This window comes from Bos mutus, chromosome X (genome assembly GCF_027580195.1).
Source record: "Bos mutus isolate GX-2022 chromosome X, NWIPB_WYAK_1.1, whole genome shotgun sequence".
Classification (NCBI taxonomy): Eukaryota; Metazoa; Chordata; class Mammalia; order Artiodactyla; family Bovidae; genus Bos; species Bos mutus.
In genome coordinates, this window is record NC_091646.1 from 106,616,203 (window position 1) to 106,634,454 (window position 18,252).

The window sequence follows — 18,252 nt, forward strand, 5'->3', positions numbered from 1 at the left end:
GCCATCTCATTGCATTCCTGACTGGTTCCATTTTTTCCTCACTTACTTTTGAAGTTGATCCCTCAAGTTCATGTTCTTCCATGAATCCAAACTCTTTGTATATGGCTCTTCCTGTGATACTTTCAATAATTTTACTTTAATTCCCATTACTCTCCTTTTATCTTACTTTTTATGTTTCAGCAAATGTTTTGGTCAGTTGAGATGTCTCCTACCATTTTTACTGTTGTTCTTATGCCAATTCTTTTATAGATTATTTTTAAGTTTTCCCATCATTTTAGAGAACTTTAAAAATTTTTCAGTATCTTTTTGGAATTTGAATAGTGTGAGTCCTTAAAATGGCTTCTAGGGAAAAAAATCCATTTTCCTAACAAACACACTGACTACATTTGGAGTGGTATAATATGTTCATTTTACTCAAATGTGAAGGCAGCCTAGATTTGCAGAAAATTGAGGATTTTGTAAGCCCTTGCCAATGGCAACTACCAAAAGTCACCACTCCCAGTAACTCAAGCAAAACTACTGTTCTGCTCCCATATTCACAGGTTTGTACACAGAGCTTCTTGGACAGATTTCCCAAGTTGACCAGGAGATGGAGTTTCCAGGAAAGTTGGACAGGACATAAAAATGGCAATATTTCAGCTACCTCTAGGAGTAAAGCCATGAGCTTCATCTCCTCCAGTAATTTACCTGAATGGCTTTTATGCCAGATCTCCAAGGGTTTCTCCTAGAAATTTCTGGGGCTTGTGCCTGCATTTTGAAAGGCAGACTATTATTATACTGAAGTTTCCTTCACGATGCTTATTAAAATACAACTCTATATAAATTTTTTACAATTTTCAGAGTGATTTCATTATATAATCACCCACCCAAACCTCATTTCCAACAAACCCAAAGAAGTTGATAGGCTAAGGACTGGCCCCCCTTTTAGAGATGAGGAAACTAAGTCAATAGACCAACATATTACAGATAATAAATGACAGAACCTGAACAAGTACTTCAGTCAAGTCTCCTACTCACAATGCTCCCCCACCTCAGAAAATATTTGCCATAATAAAATCTGATAGGAACTTTACTGGTGGTCCAGTGGTTAAGACTCCACCTTCCAGTGCAGAGGTCATGGGTTCGATCCCTGATTGGGGAACTAAGAAGAACTAAGATCCCACATGTCATGTGGTGCAGGACAACAAGTGGCACTAGAAAACTTGAATACCTCTATGCAAAAAACAGCAGCAACAACTGATCATACCTTGCACCATACACAAAGATTAACTCAAAATGGATCATAGACCTAAATGTAAAACCAGAAGAAAAGAAGAAAAATGTCTGATAAGTTTGCACACAATGGATTTTTATTTTATACTTTTCTTACCTGTGGAAATTGTCATCAGTTTTCCAAAGGTTCTTTGATAATTAAACAAGTTTCCTTGGATCTTTTTGAGCAGGGGACATTTTCACTGTTAGCCCAAGGTAAAACCAGTACTCCCAGGCTCACAATTTCACAACATAGTCCTGTCACTCCTGGGTGTCCATGAAAGAGTTACACACATCTATAGACTCAATATGAAATTTGAATTTAAATTGAATTTGCTCCCCCACATCCTCAGAGATCATGAGAAGGTGAGGAAATGGAATAAGTACATCCTTTCTGTCCAGTGTAGACATCGGCTAGGACAAGACGCTGACCCTAGACCAATCTTCCTAGGTTTCATTGGTTCAAGGAGGAGTTTTCATGCCCGAATCCCACCATTCACCCTTCTTCTCTTCAAAGTTTTCTGCTGAGGTACTGATGAACCTATTTACAGGGAAGAAATGGAGACACAGACATAGAGAACGGACTTGTGGATGCAGTGGGGGAAGGAGAGGGTGGGACAAATTGAGAGAGTAGCATGGACATATATACACTACCATGTGTAAAACAGATGGCTAGTGGGAAGCTGCTGCATAGCACAGGGAGCTCAACCTTGTGCTCTGTGACAACCCAGAGGGCTGGGATAGGGAGTGGGTGGGAGGAAGGCTCAAGAGGGAGGGGATATATGTATACTTATAGCTGATTCACATTGTTGCATGAAACCAACACAACATTGTAAAGCAATTATCCTCCAATTAAAAAAATAAAACTAATAGTGAAAAAAAAAGGTTTCCACTGAGAAAGCTATAGGCACACAGAGTGATTAGAACAGCAAGTGAAGTGTCTTTTATTAATAAAAGCTTGATATGAGAATTCAGATACACTTGGTAATCCCTCCTCCCCTCATTCTCTCTGTTTTAGAGTTCTCTGGTTTCACAAATTAATCAGAAAACACAACTTAAGCTACTCCTCCTCTGAATCTGAGAATCTAAGGTGGTCAGAACAAATGTGGCCTGACCTGATAGCTCAGTTGGTAAAGAATCCACCTGCAATGCAGGAGACCCTGGTTCGATTCCTGGATCAGGAAGATCCGCTGGAGAAGGGATAGGCTACCCACCCCAGTATTCTTGGGCTTCCCCTGTGGCTCAGCTGGTAAAGAATTTACCTCCAATGTGGGAGAACTGGGCTTGATCCCTAGGTTGGAGAAGGGGAAGTCTACCTACTCCACTATTCTGGCCTGGAGAATTCCATGGACCAAAGAGTCGGAAAAGAGTGAGTGACTTTTACTTAACTGAAATCATTCTAAGCAGGTGGAACCAATAATATAGTCTATAGATGTATAGATCAATTTTCACTGTGATGACCCTGCTCACCAGTGAGATGTAGCATAATGATTGATCTCAGACCCACCAGATTAACAGCTTCTATGCAGGAAGAGCTCAGAAAGAGGTATAGCAAACGTCAGTTGTAGGTAACCTGAATTTGCTCTCCACCATGGACCAAAGCTGAAGCATGGAGAGGAGGCTTAAAAATGTTCCCTTTCCTAATATGAGAGAGAATATGCTCACTGTTCCACATATGTTTGCTGGGGAGGAGTTGATTTTGATGTTGGCTCCCTCTCAGGTTGCCATGGTGATGACAGAGAGAAGAGTAAGTGACAGCATAAAGAGAAATCCAGTGTCATCCAGAGATGCAGTGTTCCAGGAGGAATTAACAAGATTCCCCTCACAGTAGAACCAAACTTGCTGGGGCTTCCGAGTAACATAGGGCCTGAGGAAGAAGTCTTTGGGCCCAAAGACCTGTTATCTTCGCAGGGCTTGTGCTGCTACCAATGTGCCAGAATGAGAGGATCCCAGCCTCTGATACTGACACTCAAGCCTGTGTTCATGTCAAATGACACTGAGGGCTATTATATTGCTTCCCTTAGTGCCTGCAAACAGGTGTTACCAATCAGGACCCACACAGATGACACACATCAGCACCTCCCAATGTCTGGGCAGATTTGCAAACAGGGCAGATTTGCCCTTCTGAGGCCCCGACGGTTCAGTCCAACACAAGTGGCTAACCAAGTTGGCTGTGAATACAGGACAGCAGTTAATTTCTCCCACAGGTTGGCAGGGGAGATAATGTTCATCTCACCTCAAACTTATCATCTGACATTTAATTGTATTCTTGGCATGTGTTAGAGATGTGGCTATATTGGGTAACCAGTCCCGGGAAGTTGCTATCTTTTCTTTTAGGAAAATAACATGGTTTGACAGTTTACAGCAGATGCAGTCCTGGCCTTAGAAACAGGAAACCTTTTGTCAGAGTGCAGTGATGTGGCTGCTACACAATAAGGCTGTATCCTGGATTATAGATGCTTCATGTTTAGCCAGAGCTCAGAACGATTGCAAGGATTAGCGGAAAAGCCCTGGACTCAACATAAGATTTAGGGGTCCAGTCTTGGCTCCTGTACTGACTTGTGGGGCAACCTTGAACCAATCGCTTCTTTCATCATCTTCAATTTCCTCATTGAAAGATGGGAATATCTCATGGGGAGTAATAAGAGACTCAAATGAGTCCATGGATGCCAAGCTGCTCTGAAGTGCAGAAAGAGCCCAGCCTGTATGTAAAGCCAGCTTACTAACATCACAGGATAGTGAAGGACAAAGATGTACAGTCCAAGGTACTTGAAAGTATCCATGGAGAAAAACAAATGTTTTAACCCATTTCTTGCCCATAAGCCTTGGGTAAGCGTTGACAGTGCCTCCCTTCAGGAGAGACTGCAAGCTTGGAGGCACCAGGGACCTAATAGAGCCAAATAGGGAAAAACAGGGAAACCTGCAGTTCATGGGGTTGCAAAGAATCGAACTGACTTAGCGACTGAACAACAAGGGAAGTCAAGGGAAGCCAAGGATGTGATTACTGAAATGATACCATGATGGGGCTTCCCTGGTGGCTCAGATGGTAAAGAATCTGCCCGCAATGCAGGAGACCTGAGTTCGATCCCTGGGTCAGGAAGATCCCCTGGAGAAGGAAATGGCTATCCATTCCAGTATTCTTGCCTGGAGAATTCCATGGACAGGGGAGTTTGGCAGGCTACAGTCTACGGGGTTGCAAAGAGTAGGACACAACTGAGCCCTCAAGTGTGTGTCCAGAAAATGATTATATATACGCACACATTTTATAAATCTATATCTATCTATCTCCACACACACACACAAACACACACGACACACAACACACGACATACTGAGTCTCAGATCTGTAACATGCCCAGTACTCTGCTAAGTATTTTACATGTATTATCTAATTTAATCCTTATAATTACCCTGTGAATGTATTATCATACCTGTCTTATAGATGAAGGAACTGAGGCTTAGAGACTAATTTGCTATTTTGGCTGTCATCGTTTAGCTAGCAAAGAACCCGTATTTGCAATCCAGGTGTGTGTGTGTAGTGTGACTCCACAGCCTGTTCATATAACCACCTGGCACTAAATTGTTGGCCATAGAATCTCCTGGGTGCCTGGACCTCCTGATCCCTCACCCAGTGCTAAAGGTCTACGGTCAGTTTAGAACTCAGCCACCAGAAGGCGCTGCCTCCCATGCTGTTAATGGGCAGCGGTTGAATTGCTGGGGACTTGTGCATGCTGCATGCTAAGTCGCTTCAATCGTGTCCCCACTCTGTGCGACCCTATGGACTGGAGCCCACCAGGCTCCTCTTTCCATGGGATTCTCCCAGCAAGAATACTAGAGTGGGTTGGCATGCTCTCACCTAAGGGATCTTCCTGACCCAGGGAATGAAGCTGGGTCTCCTGCGTTGCAAGCAGATTCTTTTACCATCTGAGCTGCCAGGGAAGCCAAAGCTGGCTATTCTCTCTCAGGGAGGGAAGAGTTCTGGAAGAACCCAGAGCCCAACTCCAGGTTTTTCTTGAGTTCTTGCTCAACCCCTTTTAATTCACACTTAGCCCCAGGGCCCAGATTTCCCCAGTGATGGGGATAAAAATGCCTTGCACATCAGTTTATATGCTTCTCTTCCATGTAGGCCACAGGAGATCAGGCAAGGTGCCTGCCTTCTCGGAACTCTGAAGGGAAACGAGTAGAAGGAGCCGAGCGGTTAAGAGCCAGAATTCCGTGACTACACTGTCTGAGTCTCCCTCAGGTTCCCCACTTTCTGGCCTTGCTGAGGTCATTTCAACTCTCTGAGCCCCCTTTTCCTATCTGTAAACATGAGGATAGCACCTCCCCACCCCACCCTGCTGGGACTTGGTCAGCCTTGTTCAGGATAAAGCATGTGGAGTGCTGAGCTCAGTGCCTGGTGCATCTCAGGAGAACTGGGCTATTCAAAATTTCTCCTTCTGGGCCCAGACCCTTCAGCCAGAAGGAAGCTCGCCCAGCCAGGATGGAGTTCACACAGAGGTTGCACAGCACTGAGGGGAGGGAACAGAAGTCCTTCATCCGGCCCTGGTCTCTGGTAGCCCTGTGCTCCAAAGAGCCCAGGCTCTGTGAGAGGCTGCCACTGCCCAGCAGGAGGCCCTCACATATCCCTCTCTTGGTGACACCTTTCAGCAGCCCTCAGCTCTTCCTGGCTCAGAATTGTTCCTAATCTCTGACTTACTTCCCTCCAGCTGGAGTTGAAACATTTTCTCTCTTGCCCTCTCACACATTGAATCCTTCACCAAGCTCTGTAGACTCTACTTCCTGAAAGCACTGGGGCTCTGCCATGAGGCAGACCGGAAGCCTGGTTCTGCTGCTTATCACTGGTATAACCTGGGCAAGTGCTGTAATCATTCAAATATGGGTTCAGCCATTGATTCATGGTGTGACCTTAAGCAGATTCCTTAAACTCTCCAAACCACAGTTTGTTCATCTCTAAAGTGGGGATAATAACAGTACTTATGTATCAGAGTTGTTGTAAGGATTAAATGAGGTAATAGGTTAAAGTGCCTCATCCTAAGAAGTGGCCATGCTTGTAGTAACCTCCACACAAACACACAGACCCAGGGACAAAATCCTTACTAACCTTAAGTTTCTCACTCATAAATGGGCATAACTGTCTCCTCAGGATTGTTGTGATTATAGTAGCATAGGAGATCATGGTGGCTAATGCGAGCAGCAAGTGCCTTGGAGAACGTGTGACTACCGCTTCCTAAAGACTGGTTCTTTGCCAGGTTTTCTACCTGGCTTTATGCACTTGCCCAGAGGTTGCTACAAGTCTTGCCAGCTGGGGAGTAAACCCAAAACATAGTAACCAACACCAGGCCCCTGAGAGGTCTAAACAGTGAACTCAGGCCACCTAACAACTTTGTTTGGGAGGAGGATTGGCCACCATTTTACAACAGGGGCCTGGGTCGAAGAGGAGACCAACTGCCCACTAGATAACCACACAGGTACAGTCCGGGAGAAGAGGAGAGAGATGGAGTTGGTAACAACCACTGGGGTTGGAGAGAGGGCTTTCCTTTACAGAAACAGAGGAGAAAATAGGCAACTCTTAACGAGCATATGCAGCGTGTATGTGTGTGACTGTGTGAGTGATATAATCAAGGACTACAGAGATGTAGTGAGAAGGCTGAGCGTAGAGAACTGACCTTGACACCTGAGGGGAGTGGGCCTATGATGGAACCAGCAGTGTCAGATATGGGATTTGAACTGAGGTACATCTGCCTCCAAAGCTCATGCTCTTAATCACTATAATATTAATGCCTGGCATGGAGGAGGTGCTCAATGAACATTCATTTAATGAAGGAATTCACACAGCTGCCTCTTTGTGGAAAGTTTTCTCTCTCCATCTCTACCTGGGCCCATTCTTCAAGTCCCAGCTCAAATGAAGATTTGCACTCAACCAAAGTACCCTGTTCTCATTGCTATGGGGGAAACAGGAGGAGTAGTGCTGGGATGAGGACGTATGGGCACCTAGGGTGGGCCAGCTAGGTGGAGCCAGGGGAAGGACTCAGTTTTGCAAAGATTCCCCCCACCCCAAGTCTGTGCACTGGATTTGACGTTGCTACAATGAATGGATACATCCATGACAACAAAGCAACTCACACTGTACTCTGATTAGTCAGAACAGTGACTTCCAATCACTTAGCAACTATGTCGGGGGAAGAGGATTGGAAGCCATTTCAGGGCAAGGGACTGGGAGGAAAATGAGACAAAATGGCTGCCACTGACCAATGGCACATGCTCAGTAAGGGGGAGGAGAGAGGGAAGTAAGAGGAGCTCACTGAGTTAAGAATTACTGCTCCAAGGGTTTTAGGGTCTTTAAGCCACTGGGGATTTAAGGATTTGTAATTCTATGCTACATAATACCCTAAAACCAAAGATATTGGGATTCCAAAGATTTTAAACTCCTACTACCTATGGTACAAGGACTTGAGCAATTTTTGAGCTATTAAATGCTCAAATGAAATGAAATGCTGGGAGCCTAGGACCCAAAACAAGGGTTTTAATCAGAACACTGGACATGTTAAAAATACTAATCCCTCTTCAACTTCAAATCAACCTTGGTTTAACTCTTAGGATAGTGGTTTCAAATAGTCTTTCACACCATCTAGAGACCTCTGAGGGTATCTCACAAAAAGGGGGTGAAGAGAGTTCGTTTACATAGAGAGGACACCAAAGTAGGAATTCTGTGTCTCCCATTGTAATTCCCGGGGCAGCTCCATCTTTATCTGTCTTGTATGTTGGCCCTCTGCATTCAATTCAAAAGAAGGGTGTTCCTGCTGAAGCTCAGAAAATAAGTTGAAGCCACATTTGGTCTCTGTTTCCTTTTGTTTGTTTGCTTAATGGGGGACAAACAATACATCCTGAGATTGGTAAACCATCAAATGGTGCCAGGGAGATCAGGTGGAGATGACTGATAAATCAATCTTTAGTTGAATAAATCCAGTCATTAGCTGACTCTAGCCTACTAGCTGATTTCTAACATAAAATTAATAATAACCACTGCTACAACTATGATTGCTATGAATACCACTACTTATTGTGTGCTTTTACCATGTGCCAGGAGTTGTGCTAAGTACTTGACATATATTATCTCACTGAATCCTTACAAAACCCTGAGAGGAAGTACCATGACTTTTCCCATTTTACAGGTGAGGAGACTGGGGTTCAGAGTGGATAAGTAGCCCAAGGTTATACAGCTAGAAGTTTGGTAAATTCCACTTTACCTACAAGCAGAAACAGAATGGCCTAAAAGGATTAAAGTGATCAAAGGTCAACTGCCTGGCAGGCTTAATTAAGGAACGAAGTTAAATTTTGACCAATAGATGGCACCAGTGTGTGTTTGGTGGGCTGCCCAAGGCTGTGTCCAACTAAGGGAAGTCCCAGTGAGGGCTCAGAACTGGAGCAACCTGTCTTAAGTTGAGAGAGGAGAGAAAGAAAGATGGGCAGTGTTCTGCTCCTGAATCAGATAATGCTACCCTGTCCTGTCTGTAGCTCGGCAAAGACATGGGAAGCCAGCAAGTGAGGGGATGGAGGTGGTTCTACTAAGAACTGTTTTTAAAAGATCTGCAAATCTTTTTCCTTCAGCATTTCCTGGGCACCTCTCTTGTGCCAGACAGTGTGCTGTGCAAAAAAGTCACGTGGTGATATCAAACACGGCCCCATCTTACTGCAAAGGAGGAGAGGTAGATGCTATGGTAGAAGGCTGAGGTACTGAATGATGGGGGCACCCAGCCTGGGCTTGGGAGTCTGGGGAGACTTCTCACAGGAGAGGTGTCTGAGCTAGTCCTGTTGGATGCATGGGAGCTTATCAGACAAAAGTGAAAAAGCATTCCAGACAGCATTAAAGCCACAGAGGGATTAGAATCCATGACACATTCAAAGACAGGAAGCATGAGCTTCAAGTGTTGAGAGACAAGTCTAAAGAGACAAGCAGGAACTGGCAATTGAACAGCCTAGAATATCAAGTTGAGGACTTGATTTGTGAGTGTCTGAGTAGAAAAGCTATAGATTCCCAGAAAGATCTGTGACTTATAAAACAAAGTCCAACTATTGCTGAGGCAATGAAAAGCAGTGGTAGGGCTTTGAGCAGCGGGCACAGCATGGTCTGATCTAGTGGCCTGTAGGCTTCCCAGGGGCACTAGTGGTAAAGAATCCTCCAGCCAATGCAGGAGATGTAGAGACAAGGGTTTGATCCCTGGGTTGAGGAAGATCCCTTTAGAGAAGGACATGGTAACCTACTCCACTATTCTTGCCTGGAGAATCCCATGAACAGAGAAGCCTGGTGGGCTACAGTCCATAGGGTCACACAGAGTCAGACACAACTGAAGCAACTTAGCACACACGCACACATGTGGAGGATGAATTGCAGTGGAACATGCTGGAGGCAAGAAAATGACTCAAAGGCTGTTTGGGATAGGGGTGAGTCTGAGGAGCTGAGCTATGGCAGATACAAAGGGACTTGAGAAGGTAACATTTTTAGGACTTGGTCGCCTCTCAAGGCCCCTCCCCACATGCACAGGCTCATCATCAAGGCTCAGCTGATGCTGCATCTCTAACCTTCCCCCACCTCCAGCTCTGCTTCTGACTTTTAAGCTGCCCTCTGAGGTCCATTTTTTCCCCCTTCCCAAGCTGTCTTTAAGGTTTAATCAAATCTGATTGCACAAGTTGACCAAGAAGGCCTGGCCCCATGGTGGGCCTCCCATGGTACATCCCTGTGAAGAAAGATCTGTCAATTGACCTCAGGTAGAGCAATGGATTGGCCTTGAGCTGGTTTCTGACCCTCTGCCCATGACTTCAAAACATGGGCAGAGTTCAGTTAAGAAATCAGTCCAGTTCCAGGAAAAAAGGTAAACATCATCTAGTTTATTTTTCTCCTGATTGGTCTCATGCCAAAATACAGACCCCAGTAGATAACAACCAAAAGGGAAGCGATCCCCAAAGTAGACTGATGGTTTAGATGTCCCCTTTCCTTCCTGCAAGGTCCGTCAGAAAGGCACCCCAACTGGTGTTGGTATTGCATCCATGGAGGTGAAGCCAGAAATCAGGCTTACCACAGGAAGACAGGACTTCATGGCCACCTGAATGGTTGGGGAGTCAGAGCCCTGAAGAGTGACAGTTCTCTGCATAGGCATGCTTCATCCTCATCTGCTCCCTGGGGGGTTCAGAAAGCAAGTTTTCCTTCCCCTAGAGTTCCTAGGACCCTCTCGTTGGCAACACAACAGCAACCCAATAAGATGCCAGAGGGCTGGGCTTACAGATCTGTTGGGTGTAGCCAGGGTGAGCTGGTAACTTGAGGACCCAACTTTCAATCCAGAGAACTGTTCCTGGGAATTCCTGGCTAATCAATGCCCTGAAATGTTGCCAGGCATAATGAACCCCATCAGACTAACTGGTTCAGTTGGGACAGGTCAGGGGCAGGGAGGGAGAATGAGCTGTTGCCCTGTGTGGTGCTGACCCTGGTACCTTCACACACCCTTCTGGCCCCTTTCCATCTGCTTCTTCTTTCTCCTCCTCTTCTCTTTCCTCCACTTCCTCCTCCTCCTCACTGGTTGAGTCCTCATAGAGGTTGATGGTTGCCTGGACAGGGAAGTTCTTCAGTAAAATCTCCCCATCACTGTACAGGTAGTCAAAGGAGCAGGATTTAGGCCAGAAGAGTCTGTGGACAGAGAAGAAATATGGTCCCAACTTGGATAGGCTGCCATGTGCAGAAGGGTCAGTAGGACCAAGAAGGAAGCCAGCCCCTAAACTCTTAGTTGCAGTAATGGGGTGAGATGGAAAAAGAAGAAAGGGAGCTTTGTAACAGAACCTTCTGGAGTGTTACAAAATGGCTCCATGCAGAAAGGTCATGTCTGGTGGGCCTATAGCTGTGAAGAGACCCAAGCCTGGCGTATATCAATCCTGCAACTGATCCCACTCCCTACTCCCCACCCCAGAAGGCCTGCAGCCAAGAATTTTCTAGCCCTGTGTCCTCCATCTCCTACTAAGGCTTTCTTCACTGATCTCTCCACAGGGGCTCATTCTTAGGGGTCACTGACAGTGACTCCAGGGAAGGCAACCTTGGCCAAGTCCCTTAACCTCTCTGAGCTTCCATTTCCTGGTCTGTGAAAGAGTGATCATAGCAGTACCTCCCTCCTCCTGCCTCATAGTGCTGTTGTGAGGATTTAAAAGGCTAATAGATCTACATCAGGCTCTGCGCCTCGTGCCAGAAGCTTACCTGACCGGGTGATGGAACTCAAAGTCAACCTTGGTGACCTTGGCACCTGTTGTCCCACCGGGGCCTGTCAAAAGCAAAACGCATGTGGCTCAAAGTGCATGGTCAGATAACTGCCTCTTCTGTATCAGGGGTCAGCAACCTGTAGGTAAGATGATCTAGAAAAGACCTTAGACATCTCTGGGGTTCAGTACCCCGTCCCATAAGGGGATCTGTCCTGATTCTAGTTGAACAACAAGTGGACAGAGTCCGGGGGGTTGTTTGCTTTCCTGTCCTTGTTCTAACACCTGTTTGGAGATGGTCCAGGGGACAGAGTTCTACTGAGCAGCAAAGATGCGGGGGTGGGGTGGGGGGGTGGGAAAGAATGCCACGGTTGGGTGCCAGGAGACCATGATTCTAGCATTAGCCCCACTTCACATGCACCGTGGAGCCTGCCCATGTCCCTCTCATGCTCTGGGGCTCAGCTTTCTGCACAGCTAAATTGCCCCAGAGGCCTCGGCTCCCTGCCTTCCTCCTAGAGCTGTTGTGGGACTCAAAAGTGGGCAAGGCTGAGAAAGTGCTTTTCCGGGTCTACAGCCTGAGTTGAAGGTCAGAGATTGGGGGCCCCTCTGGGAAGGGACCAGGTCTGAGTGCCTGCACGTGGTCATGTGTGTGTGTGAACACGTGGGACAGGGGCTCCAACTCACCAAATCCACAAGTTTCCTCACCTGCCTGGGGAGGTCATTTGTAGAGGTCAGCCAGGGCCTCCAAAGACAAGCTCCTCTAGGACAAAGAGGAGAGATTAGTTGGTGGAGGAGAAAGAGTCTGGCTTCCCTGAGATAAGAAAAGAAGCCCTCCAAAAACTTGATTCGGCTTCCATCTCCTGCAGGAAGACTTTCCTAAGGACCCTGAGTCTAGGTCAAGACAGATGGCACTCCTCTGCTTCAACAGTGTTATCACATCTGTTGGATGATTATCTGTTTAGTTACCTTAGAGCTTCTTAAGGGCAGATTTATGTTCAATGGTATCTGAATCCCCAACACCTAAGCATAATGCCTGGTACACAGTAGGTGTTTCGGTCAATGTTTAGTGAACGGTTAAACGTTTGGAGGAATGAATGAGGGTTGGGTAGAAACTATCTTGCCCCCTACCTCCTGCCCCCCAAAGTAGAGCTCACAGTTCTGCCCTCTTCCTGGGATGGGGAAAGGGGCCAAATATATTTCTGGGTCCACTGCTTCCTCACTAGACTTCAAAAGGTAATGAAAAAAGCAAATGGAAAGCTTATGGTGTGGTCGGAAAAAGACAGTCCCTTGGTCATTAGCCTCTTGGCACTTTGAACCTCGTTCCCTGCTCTTCAGCCTAGGTCCTGTCCAATCCAGATTTTCTGGTAGTCTCCCCTTTGCCCCTCAGTGGACTGAGCAACTTGGCACACGAGGGCCTGGCTGCTCAGTTTTCAGCTTTGGCAATGCCCACTGTCCCCAAGTCTCCTCCTGTCAATCAGAGGGATTAGTGAGGTGAAGAGCCAGCTGAGATATTAGAGTCTGAGTTGTGGAGGGAGCACAGAGAACAGGGGGGCCCTGGACTTCTTATTTCCTTTGTTGTCCCAGGAACCCCACTAAGCTTGAGTTCAAATGACCAAAGGCCAAGTTCCACTTACCGTTCATGTTTATTTACTTCTTGTCCAGAGGAGAGAAGGGGCAATGGGTTTCCCAGGTAGGGCAGTGCCAGGGAGTCCTGTGCTAGGGCTGGAGTTGAGGCCAGGGCCAGAGCAGGGGTGGCAGCAGCGGGGGCAGGAGGGTCCATCCTTAGGGTGTAAAGGCCAGGCAGGCTGTAGGGGCTGTGATTCCTCAGAGTGTCCCGCAGTTTTCTGGCTTTTCCTGGGAGACAAACTTTTTATAAGGCCTGCCTGGACTCATAAATTATTCAGGGACATGTCAGGATGAGATACCTGGGGAGCAGTGTGCGTGTGTGTGTGTGTGTGTGTGTGTGTGTGTGTGTGAAGATTTAGGAAAAGGGGCTTGGGGAGGGATACCCGTGTTCCTGGGTGTGAAATTTCTCCCAGTTGAATAAACAGAGTCCATAGGCAGGGGGGAGGGCGGTTCTTTACCTCCAAGTCAGAAAGGAAAACACAAAAGGGGCAAATCGAACACCATTTGTGCAAATTCCCCAGGTGGTAGCAAGGCCTGAGGGAAGGGAACAAGGGAAGTGCCTTAGAAACCACAGAAAGTTGTCAGGTGCTGGGGAGAGAGACCAGTACAGTGAGAAGGGACAACTGAGGCAAGTGAGACTCACGTTATTTCAGTTCAAACCCCAAATATATTGGCCAGGTGGACTGGATATGGGGTGACCACTATGAAGCATATCCCCCAGGTTAGAGAAAAATGGAGCATCTGGGTGGGGCTGGTCTTGCTGCCTGTGGGTTGGACCTCAAGTCTTCTTTCCACGCCCTCCCCTTTACTGGGCAGTACATTTGCAGAAGTGCCTGACTGAATCCCCTTTCCAGCCTCAGCCATCTGTGGTTTGAGAAGGGAGCACAGGCAGCATTTGCAGGGGTTTCCAGGTCAGATTGCTGATCTCAAATCTCAGCTTCCAGTCCGGGCGCCAGGGTGCTGGGGGAGGTCTGCTGAAAGACCATCTCTGACCCTGGCACCTGGGTTCCTGGCGCCTCGGTTCCCTCTAGTGTGAGAGGAGGATGCAAGCCCAGTGGTTCCAAAGGGCCCTGTCAGGCTGAACACTGACGGGCGCTGGGTAAATGGGTACTGACCCCGGGCAAGCCCAACACCTGGGTCACAATCCTCTCAGCCTCAGCCAGTCTTCTGGGCCTTTGCCAAACAGTTTGCAGTTACAACTATTGGCAGGTTCCTTATGCTTCAGAGGTTTGAAAATATGACTACTGACCTCAGTGTCGAGCACCGGTGCAGGTTTATTTAGCTTCTTGGATATTCATCACAGCCAGGTGTGTCAAAAATTAGAAACCACCTCAATGTCCAGTGATAGGAAACAAGTTAGATTATTTAGGGTAAGTCCTTACCACCAAATACGAAGCAGGCACTCATAATCATGTTCTAGGAAGTATAATTATCAACACAAAGTTTAGAAAAAAAGATGCTAAAAGTGTGAATAATTTGATCCCAGTGCTGTTTTTTTCTCTGTTCACATAACCCCCATTTCCAATTTCAACCCCACTGTGTTCTTTGTAGCAAAGGAAAACTGGAAACAAGCCAAATGTCTTACTTTAGAAAGCCAGTTAAATAAATCATTGAACAGTTACACAGGTTCATATTAAAACTGGCATGGTAGAAGATTGGGGAAAGGTTAATATATTGAAGAGTGAAAAAAAGAAGCCTGTACCACATAACTTGGAGGATGATCCTGTTTTTGGTAAGAAAAAAAAGAAGTGTAGAATATACAGTATGCAGGGGGGAAAAAAAGAGTCTGGTTAGAGAAAGGAGAAAGTTACAATGGTTCCTGGGAATAAGATTATGGTAGACTTTTACTTCCTTCTTTAGGCTTTTCTGAGTTTTCCTGAAAGTTCCACAAGCCCTGATACTGTTTGGGTAATAAAAAGTAAAGACACAAAATTAAAAAGAAAGAAAGAAATGTTTATCCACAGAGGAGAGAAAACTGCTGGGGAACTGACAGTCATTTTCAAATGTCTGAGGATTTGACTGAAATGAGATTACACTTGTTCTGTGTGACTTCAAAGGGCAGGACTGAGGCCCATGGGTAGAAGCTACAGGGAGATACATTTTGGCTCAGTCAGAGGAAAACTTTGTAACAGCCCAGCCGCCACCTAACCCAGAGACCTGGCAATGTACTGGTTCTCCATAAACAGAGCTTTATTATATGTGGTGAAATGAGTGAAGTCTTGGACTGGGCTAAGCCCTCTGTCCCTGAATTGTGTAAGTGCGGGCTGGATCCTGGATCCTGGATGTTGGAGTGGAAAATCTAGAGGGAGGGGGCAGTGGGGGATGGCGAGCAGAGCTGATGGAGCCTGAGTTTCTATCAGTCTCTGGGTGTTCTTGCTAAATTTACCTCCAGGAGATGAAAATGTGCATGTATTATGCCACTGGCTCAAAGGAGGGGTGAGGCTGAGAGGGAGCCAGGATGAAGAGACTGGGCTGGAAGAAGATGGCATGTGAAGGAGGAAGAAGCAGACCTATTGTCAAACCTGGGGATCTTTTTTACTTCTAGGTGCCCTGAAAATGGTCAGGAGCGGGGAAAGAGAGAAGAGGTAGATATTCCTCCAGAGCCCAGGGCTCATGCCAAACCATCTTGAACTTGTGTTCATTCAGCCACAATCTTTCACAATCAGGGCCATCCAGCTCCTTCACTCCCCTGAGCTGCAGGCCTGAGGGTTCCCCTCATGCCAGCTCCTGGCATCTTCTCCTACAGCTCAGGTGGCATTCAGGCCTGTGTCTGTGGATCTTTCTTCTCCAGCTGCTTTGTCTCACTACCTCCCTAAGAATTGCCTCAGCCTTATTTAGCTTGTGGGAGATAAAGCCACTGGCCCCTCTTGGGGACCTCTCCTCAGTCTGAAGGATTTAAGACCCGCAAGGGTTGCTGGGTAAGAATGCGAACCTGGCTGTTCTCCTTTGCCCTCAGCATATAAAAGGAGTGAGGTGGCCAGCAAGGTGGCAAGAAAGGTCTGGAACAATCAAAATGAAGAACTTCCTGTCACGGCAGTTATGATCCTACCTCCCTTACCCCTAACAGCCTTATGGTGCCTCTGGGTTTTGTCAGTGATTGCTTTGCCAGAACATTCAGAGATGGCTTGCTGCCTCCTCTGGGCCAGACACTTCTGGACCTTGCCAGGCAAGAGAATGAACTATAAAGAGGAACAGACTCTGCCTCACAGTGCTGACAGCTAGAGAGGGAGACAAGACCTGGACCGGACAGGCTCAATCAATGTCAGTGGGGCCTGGTTCCCCCTACCACCCTGGAGCATGTTCCCTTTTCCACTCCTCAGCTCTCCCCAGCTTGAGTGTCCCCATTCCCTGGGCCACATTCCAAAGTTGCTTCAACTCCTACCACGTTCCTGCCCCTCCCCTCTCCCCACAGAACAACCTCTCCTCCCACTTCCCTGAGAAAACACAGGCTTTGAAGCGTGAATTACCTCACTGCCCTGCCCCACTCCCCCCAAACTGGCCTGCCTCTCCAACTTCCTTCCCCTCCAGCCCTCCCTTCTCAAGGGACAAGGTGCCCCTCTCGTTAAAGGCTAATCTGTTCACCCTGGCCTTGGCCTTATCCACCCTCCTTCTCTGGGGCCTTCCTCTGGGCATTATGACCCTTCTCTTCAGGAAACTTCGGCTTCTTTATACCAGCTCTTTCCCTCCTGATTATAAAGTACCTGTCTCTGTTATCCCCCAGAATTAAGTCCCACCTTTCCTAAATGTATTCTCTTGCTCCCCTAACTCTAAATATCTCTTCCCCTCCTTCCTTTTCTCTCTTTTCTTTCCTTCACCCTCAAATTCATTGAACATAGAGTCTATACTTTTCTCAACTTTCCATTCATACTTCGACTTACTGCAATTTGTCTTCAGCCCTATCCTCCTTGTGAAAGGGCACTACCAAAGGTCACCAATGACCACCTAAGTGCCAAGTTCAATGATCTCTTTGAACTCTGGGTGGCCAAAAGCACTCTTGGCCAAGTCCTCATTTCTGAGGCTCTCCTTTCTTTCTTGGTCACTATCTGCTGGTTTTCCCTCCTGTTTCTGGAACTACCCCCCTGTGTTTCTTTTGCTGACTTTTCTTCTGCTTAGTCCTCAAATATGTGGCTGTCAATTACAATCCACAAACAAAGCTGATACACAGTAATGTTTTCAACGGGTCATGGCAAAATGGGAAAAACATCAAAAGTAGAGTTTTTCAATAATTTCAATGTATCTAATTATAAACGATTGTCCTTTATTCTGACATTCTGCCTTTTTAAAACTTTTTGGTGGCAAAATATTCTCTTTCCTGAAATGATGGCAATGGCAGATATTAATTTATTTAATGTCCCTATTTGTCAAGATAGAAATGTCCAGTCCCATTAATCTGTTATTCAATGAATGAAAAATTGAGACATATTTCCAGCCTGAAATGTTCCTGATAGGTGTCTCAAACCTGTTCCAAAACTGAACTGATTTTGTTTCCACCAACCTCCTCTGTACCTGCCTCGATAACCAGTTTCATATTGGCCCAGTCACTCAAGCTAAAAGCCTCAGCCGCCAAGTCCTATTGATTTTGGGCTTGAGAAAACGAGAAAACCATTTCTCATGTTTGTCTCCTCTGTGCTCCCCATTCTCCTGGTTGTTTCTTCAATTATGGTCTCATCCATCCTCTCTCACATGGATGCTGGAAGCAGCTTCCAAATAGATTCCCCCATTCTTGACTTGGTCTTTCCAATCATCCTCCTCCCAGCTCATCCCGTGATCTTTCTATAACACGGGACGAACTTTGATCTTTCTGGGCTTAAACACTTACAGTGATTCCCAGTTGTCTATGGTAAGTATCCAGTCTCTTTTGTGTGTCAGTTGAAGCCCTTTGCTGCCTAAGCCCAGCCTTCCTCTCCAGCCTTCTGCCTCCAAGGCCCTCCATGCACCCTCCACTGCAGCTCCCCTTTAGAGACCTCCACTCTATAAACAGGCCACACCTTTCACCTGTAATCTTTTCATGGTTTAGAGCCTCTGAAGGTCTCAGTCCCATCCCGTATAGGGTTAATCACAGGGAACACTGTGGGTCACAACAAGTGGCAGAGCTTAAAACTGATTTAGTGGGTTGCAGCCAGCATTTAACAAATT

At 46.6% G+C, this 18,252-nt stretch overlaps 1 protein-coding gene across 1 annotated transcript; it reads right to left on the bottom strand.

The window, feature by feature from the left end:
• Nucleotides 1–1,713: 1,713 nt before the first annotated feature.
• Nucleotides 1,714–13,270, bottom strand: RIPPLY1 (ripply transcriptional repressor 1). The gene is made up of 5 exons (XM_070366613.1): nt 13,125–13,270; nt 12,171–12,250; nt 11,492–11,555; nt 10,751–10,933; nt 1,714–1,792 (listed from the first exon to the last, which is right to left on the bottom strand). Exons 1-5 carry the CDS (start codon nt 13,268–13,270, stop codon nt 1,714–1,716), a joined length of 552 nt encoding a protein of 183 aa, XP_070222714.1.
• Between the last annotated feature and the right edge of the window lie 4,982 nt (nt 13,271–18,252).

Excerpts from the sequence above, each read along its gene's own strand:
- RIPPLY1 (XM_070366613.1), bottom strand. The coding sequence starts at position 13,270 with ATGGACCCTCCTGCCCCCGCTGCTGCCACCCCTGCTCTGGCCCTGGCC. Across the intron at positions 12,251-13,124 it reads GAAGTAAATAAACATGAACG|AGGAGCTTGTCTTTGGAGGC; the intron begins GTAAGTGGAACT and ends TCTTTGTCCTAG. Across the intron at positions 1,793-10,750 it reads GATGGAAAGGGGCCAGAAGG|GTTCATCAGTACCTCAGCAG; the intron begins GTGTGTGAAGGT and ends CCCTGTAAATAG.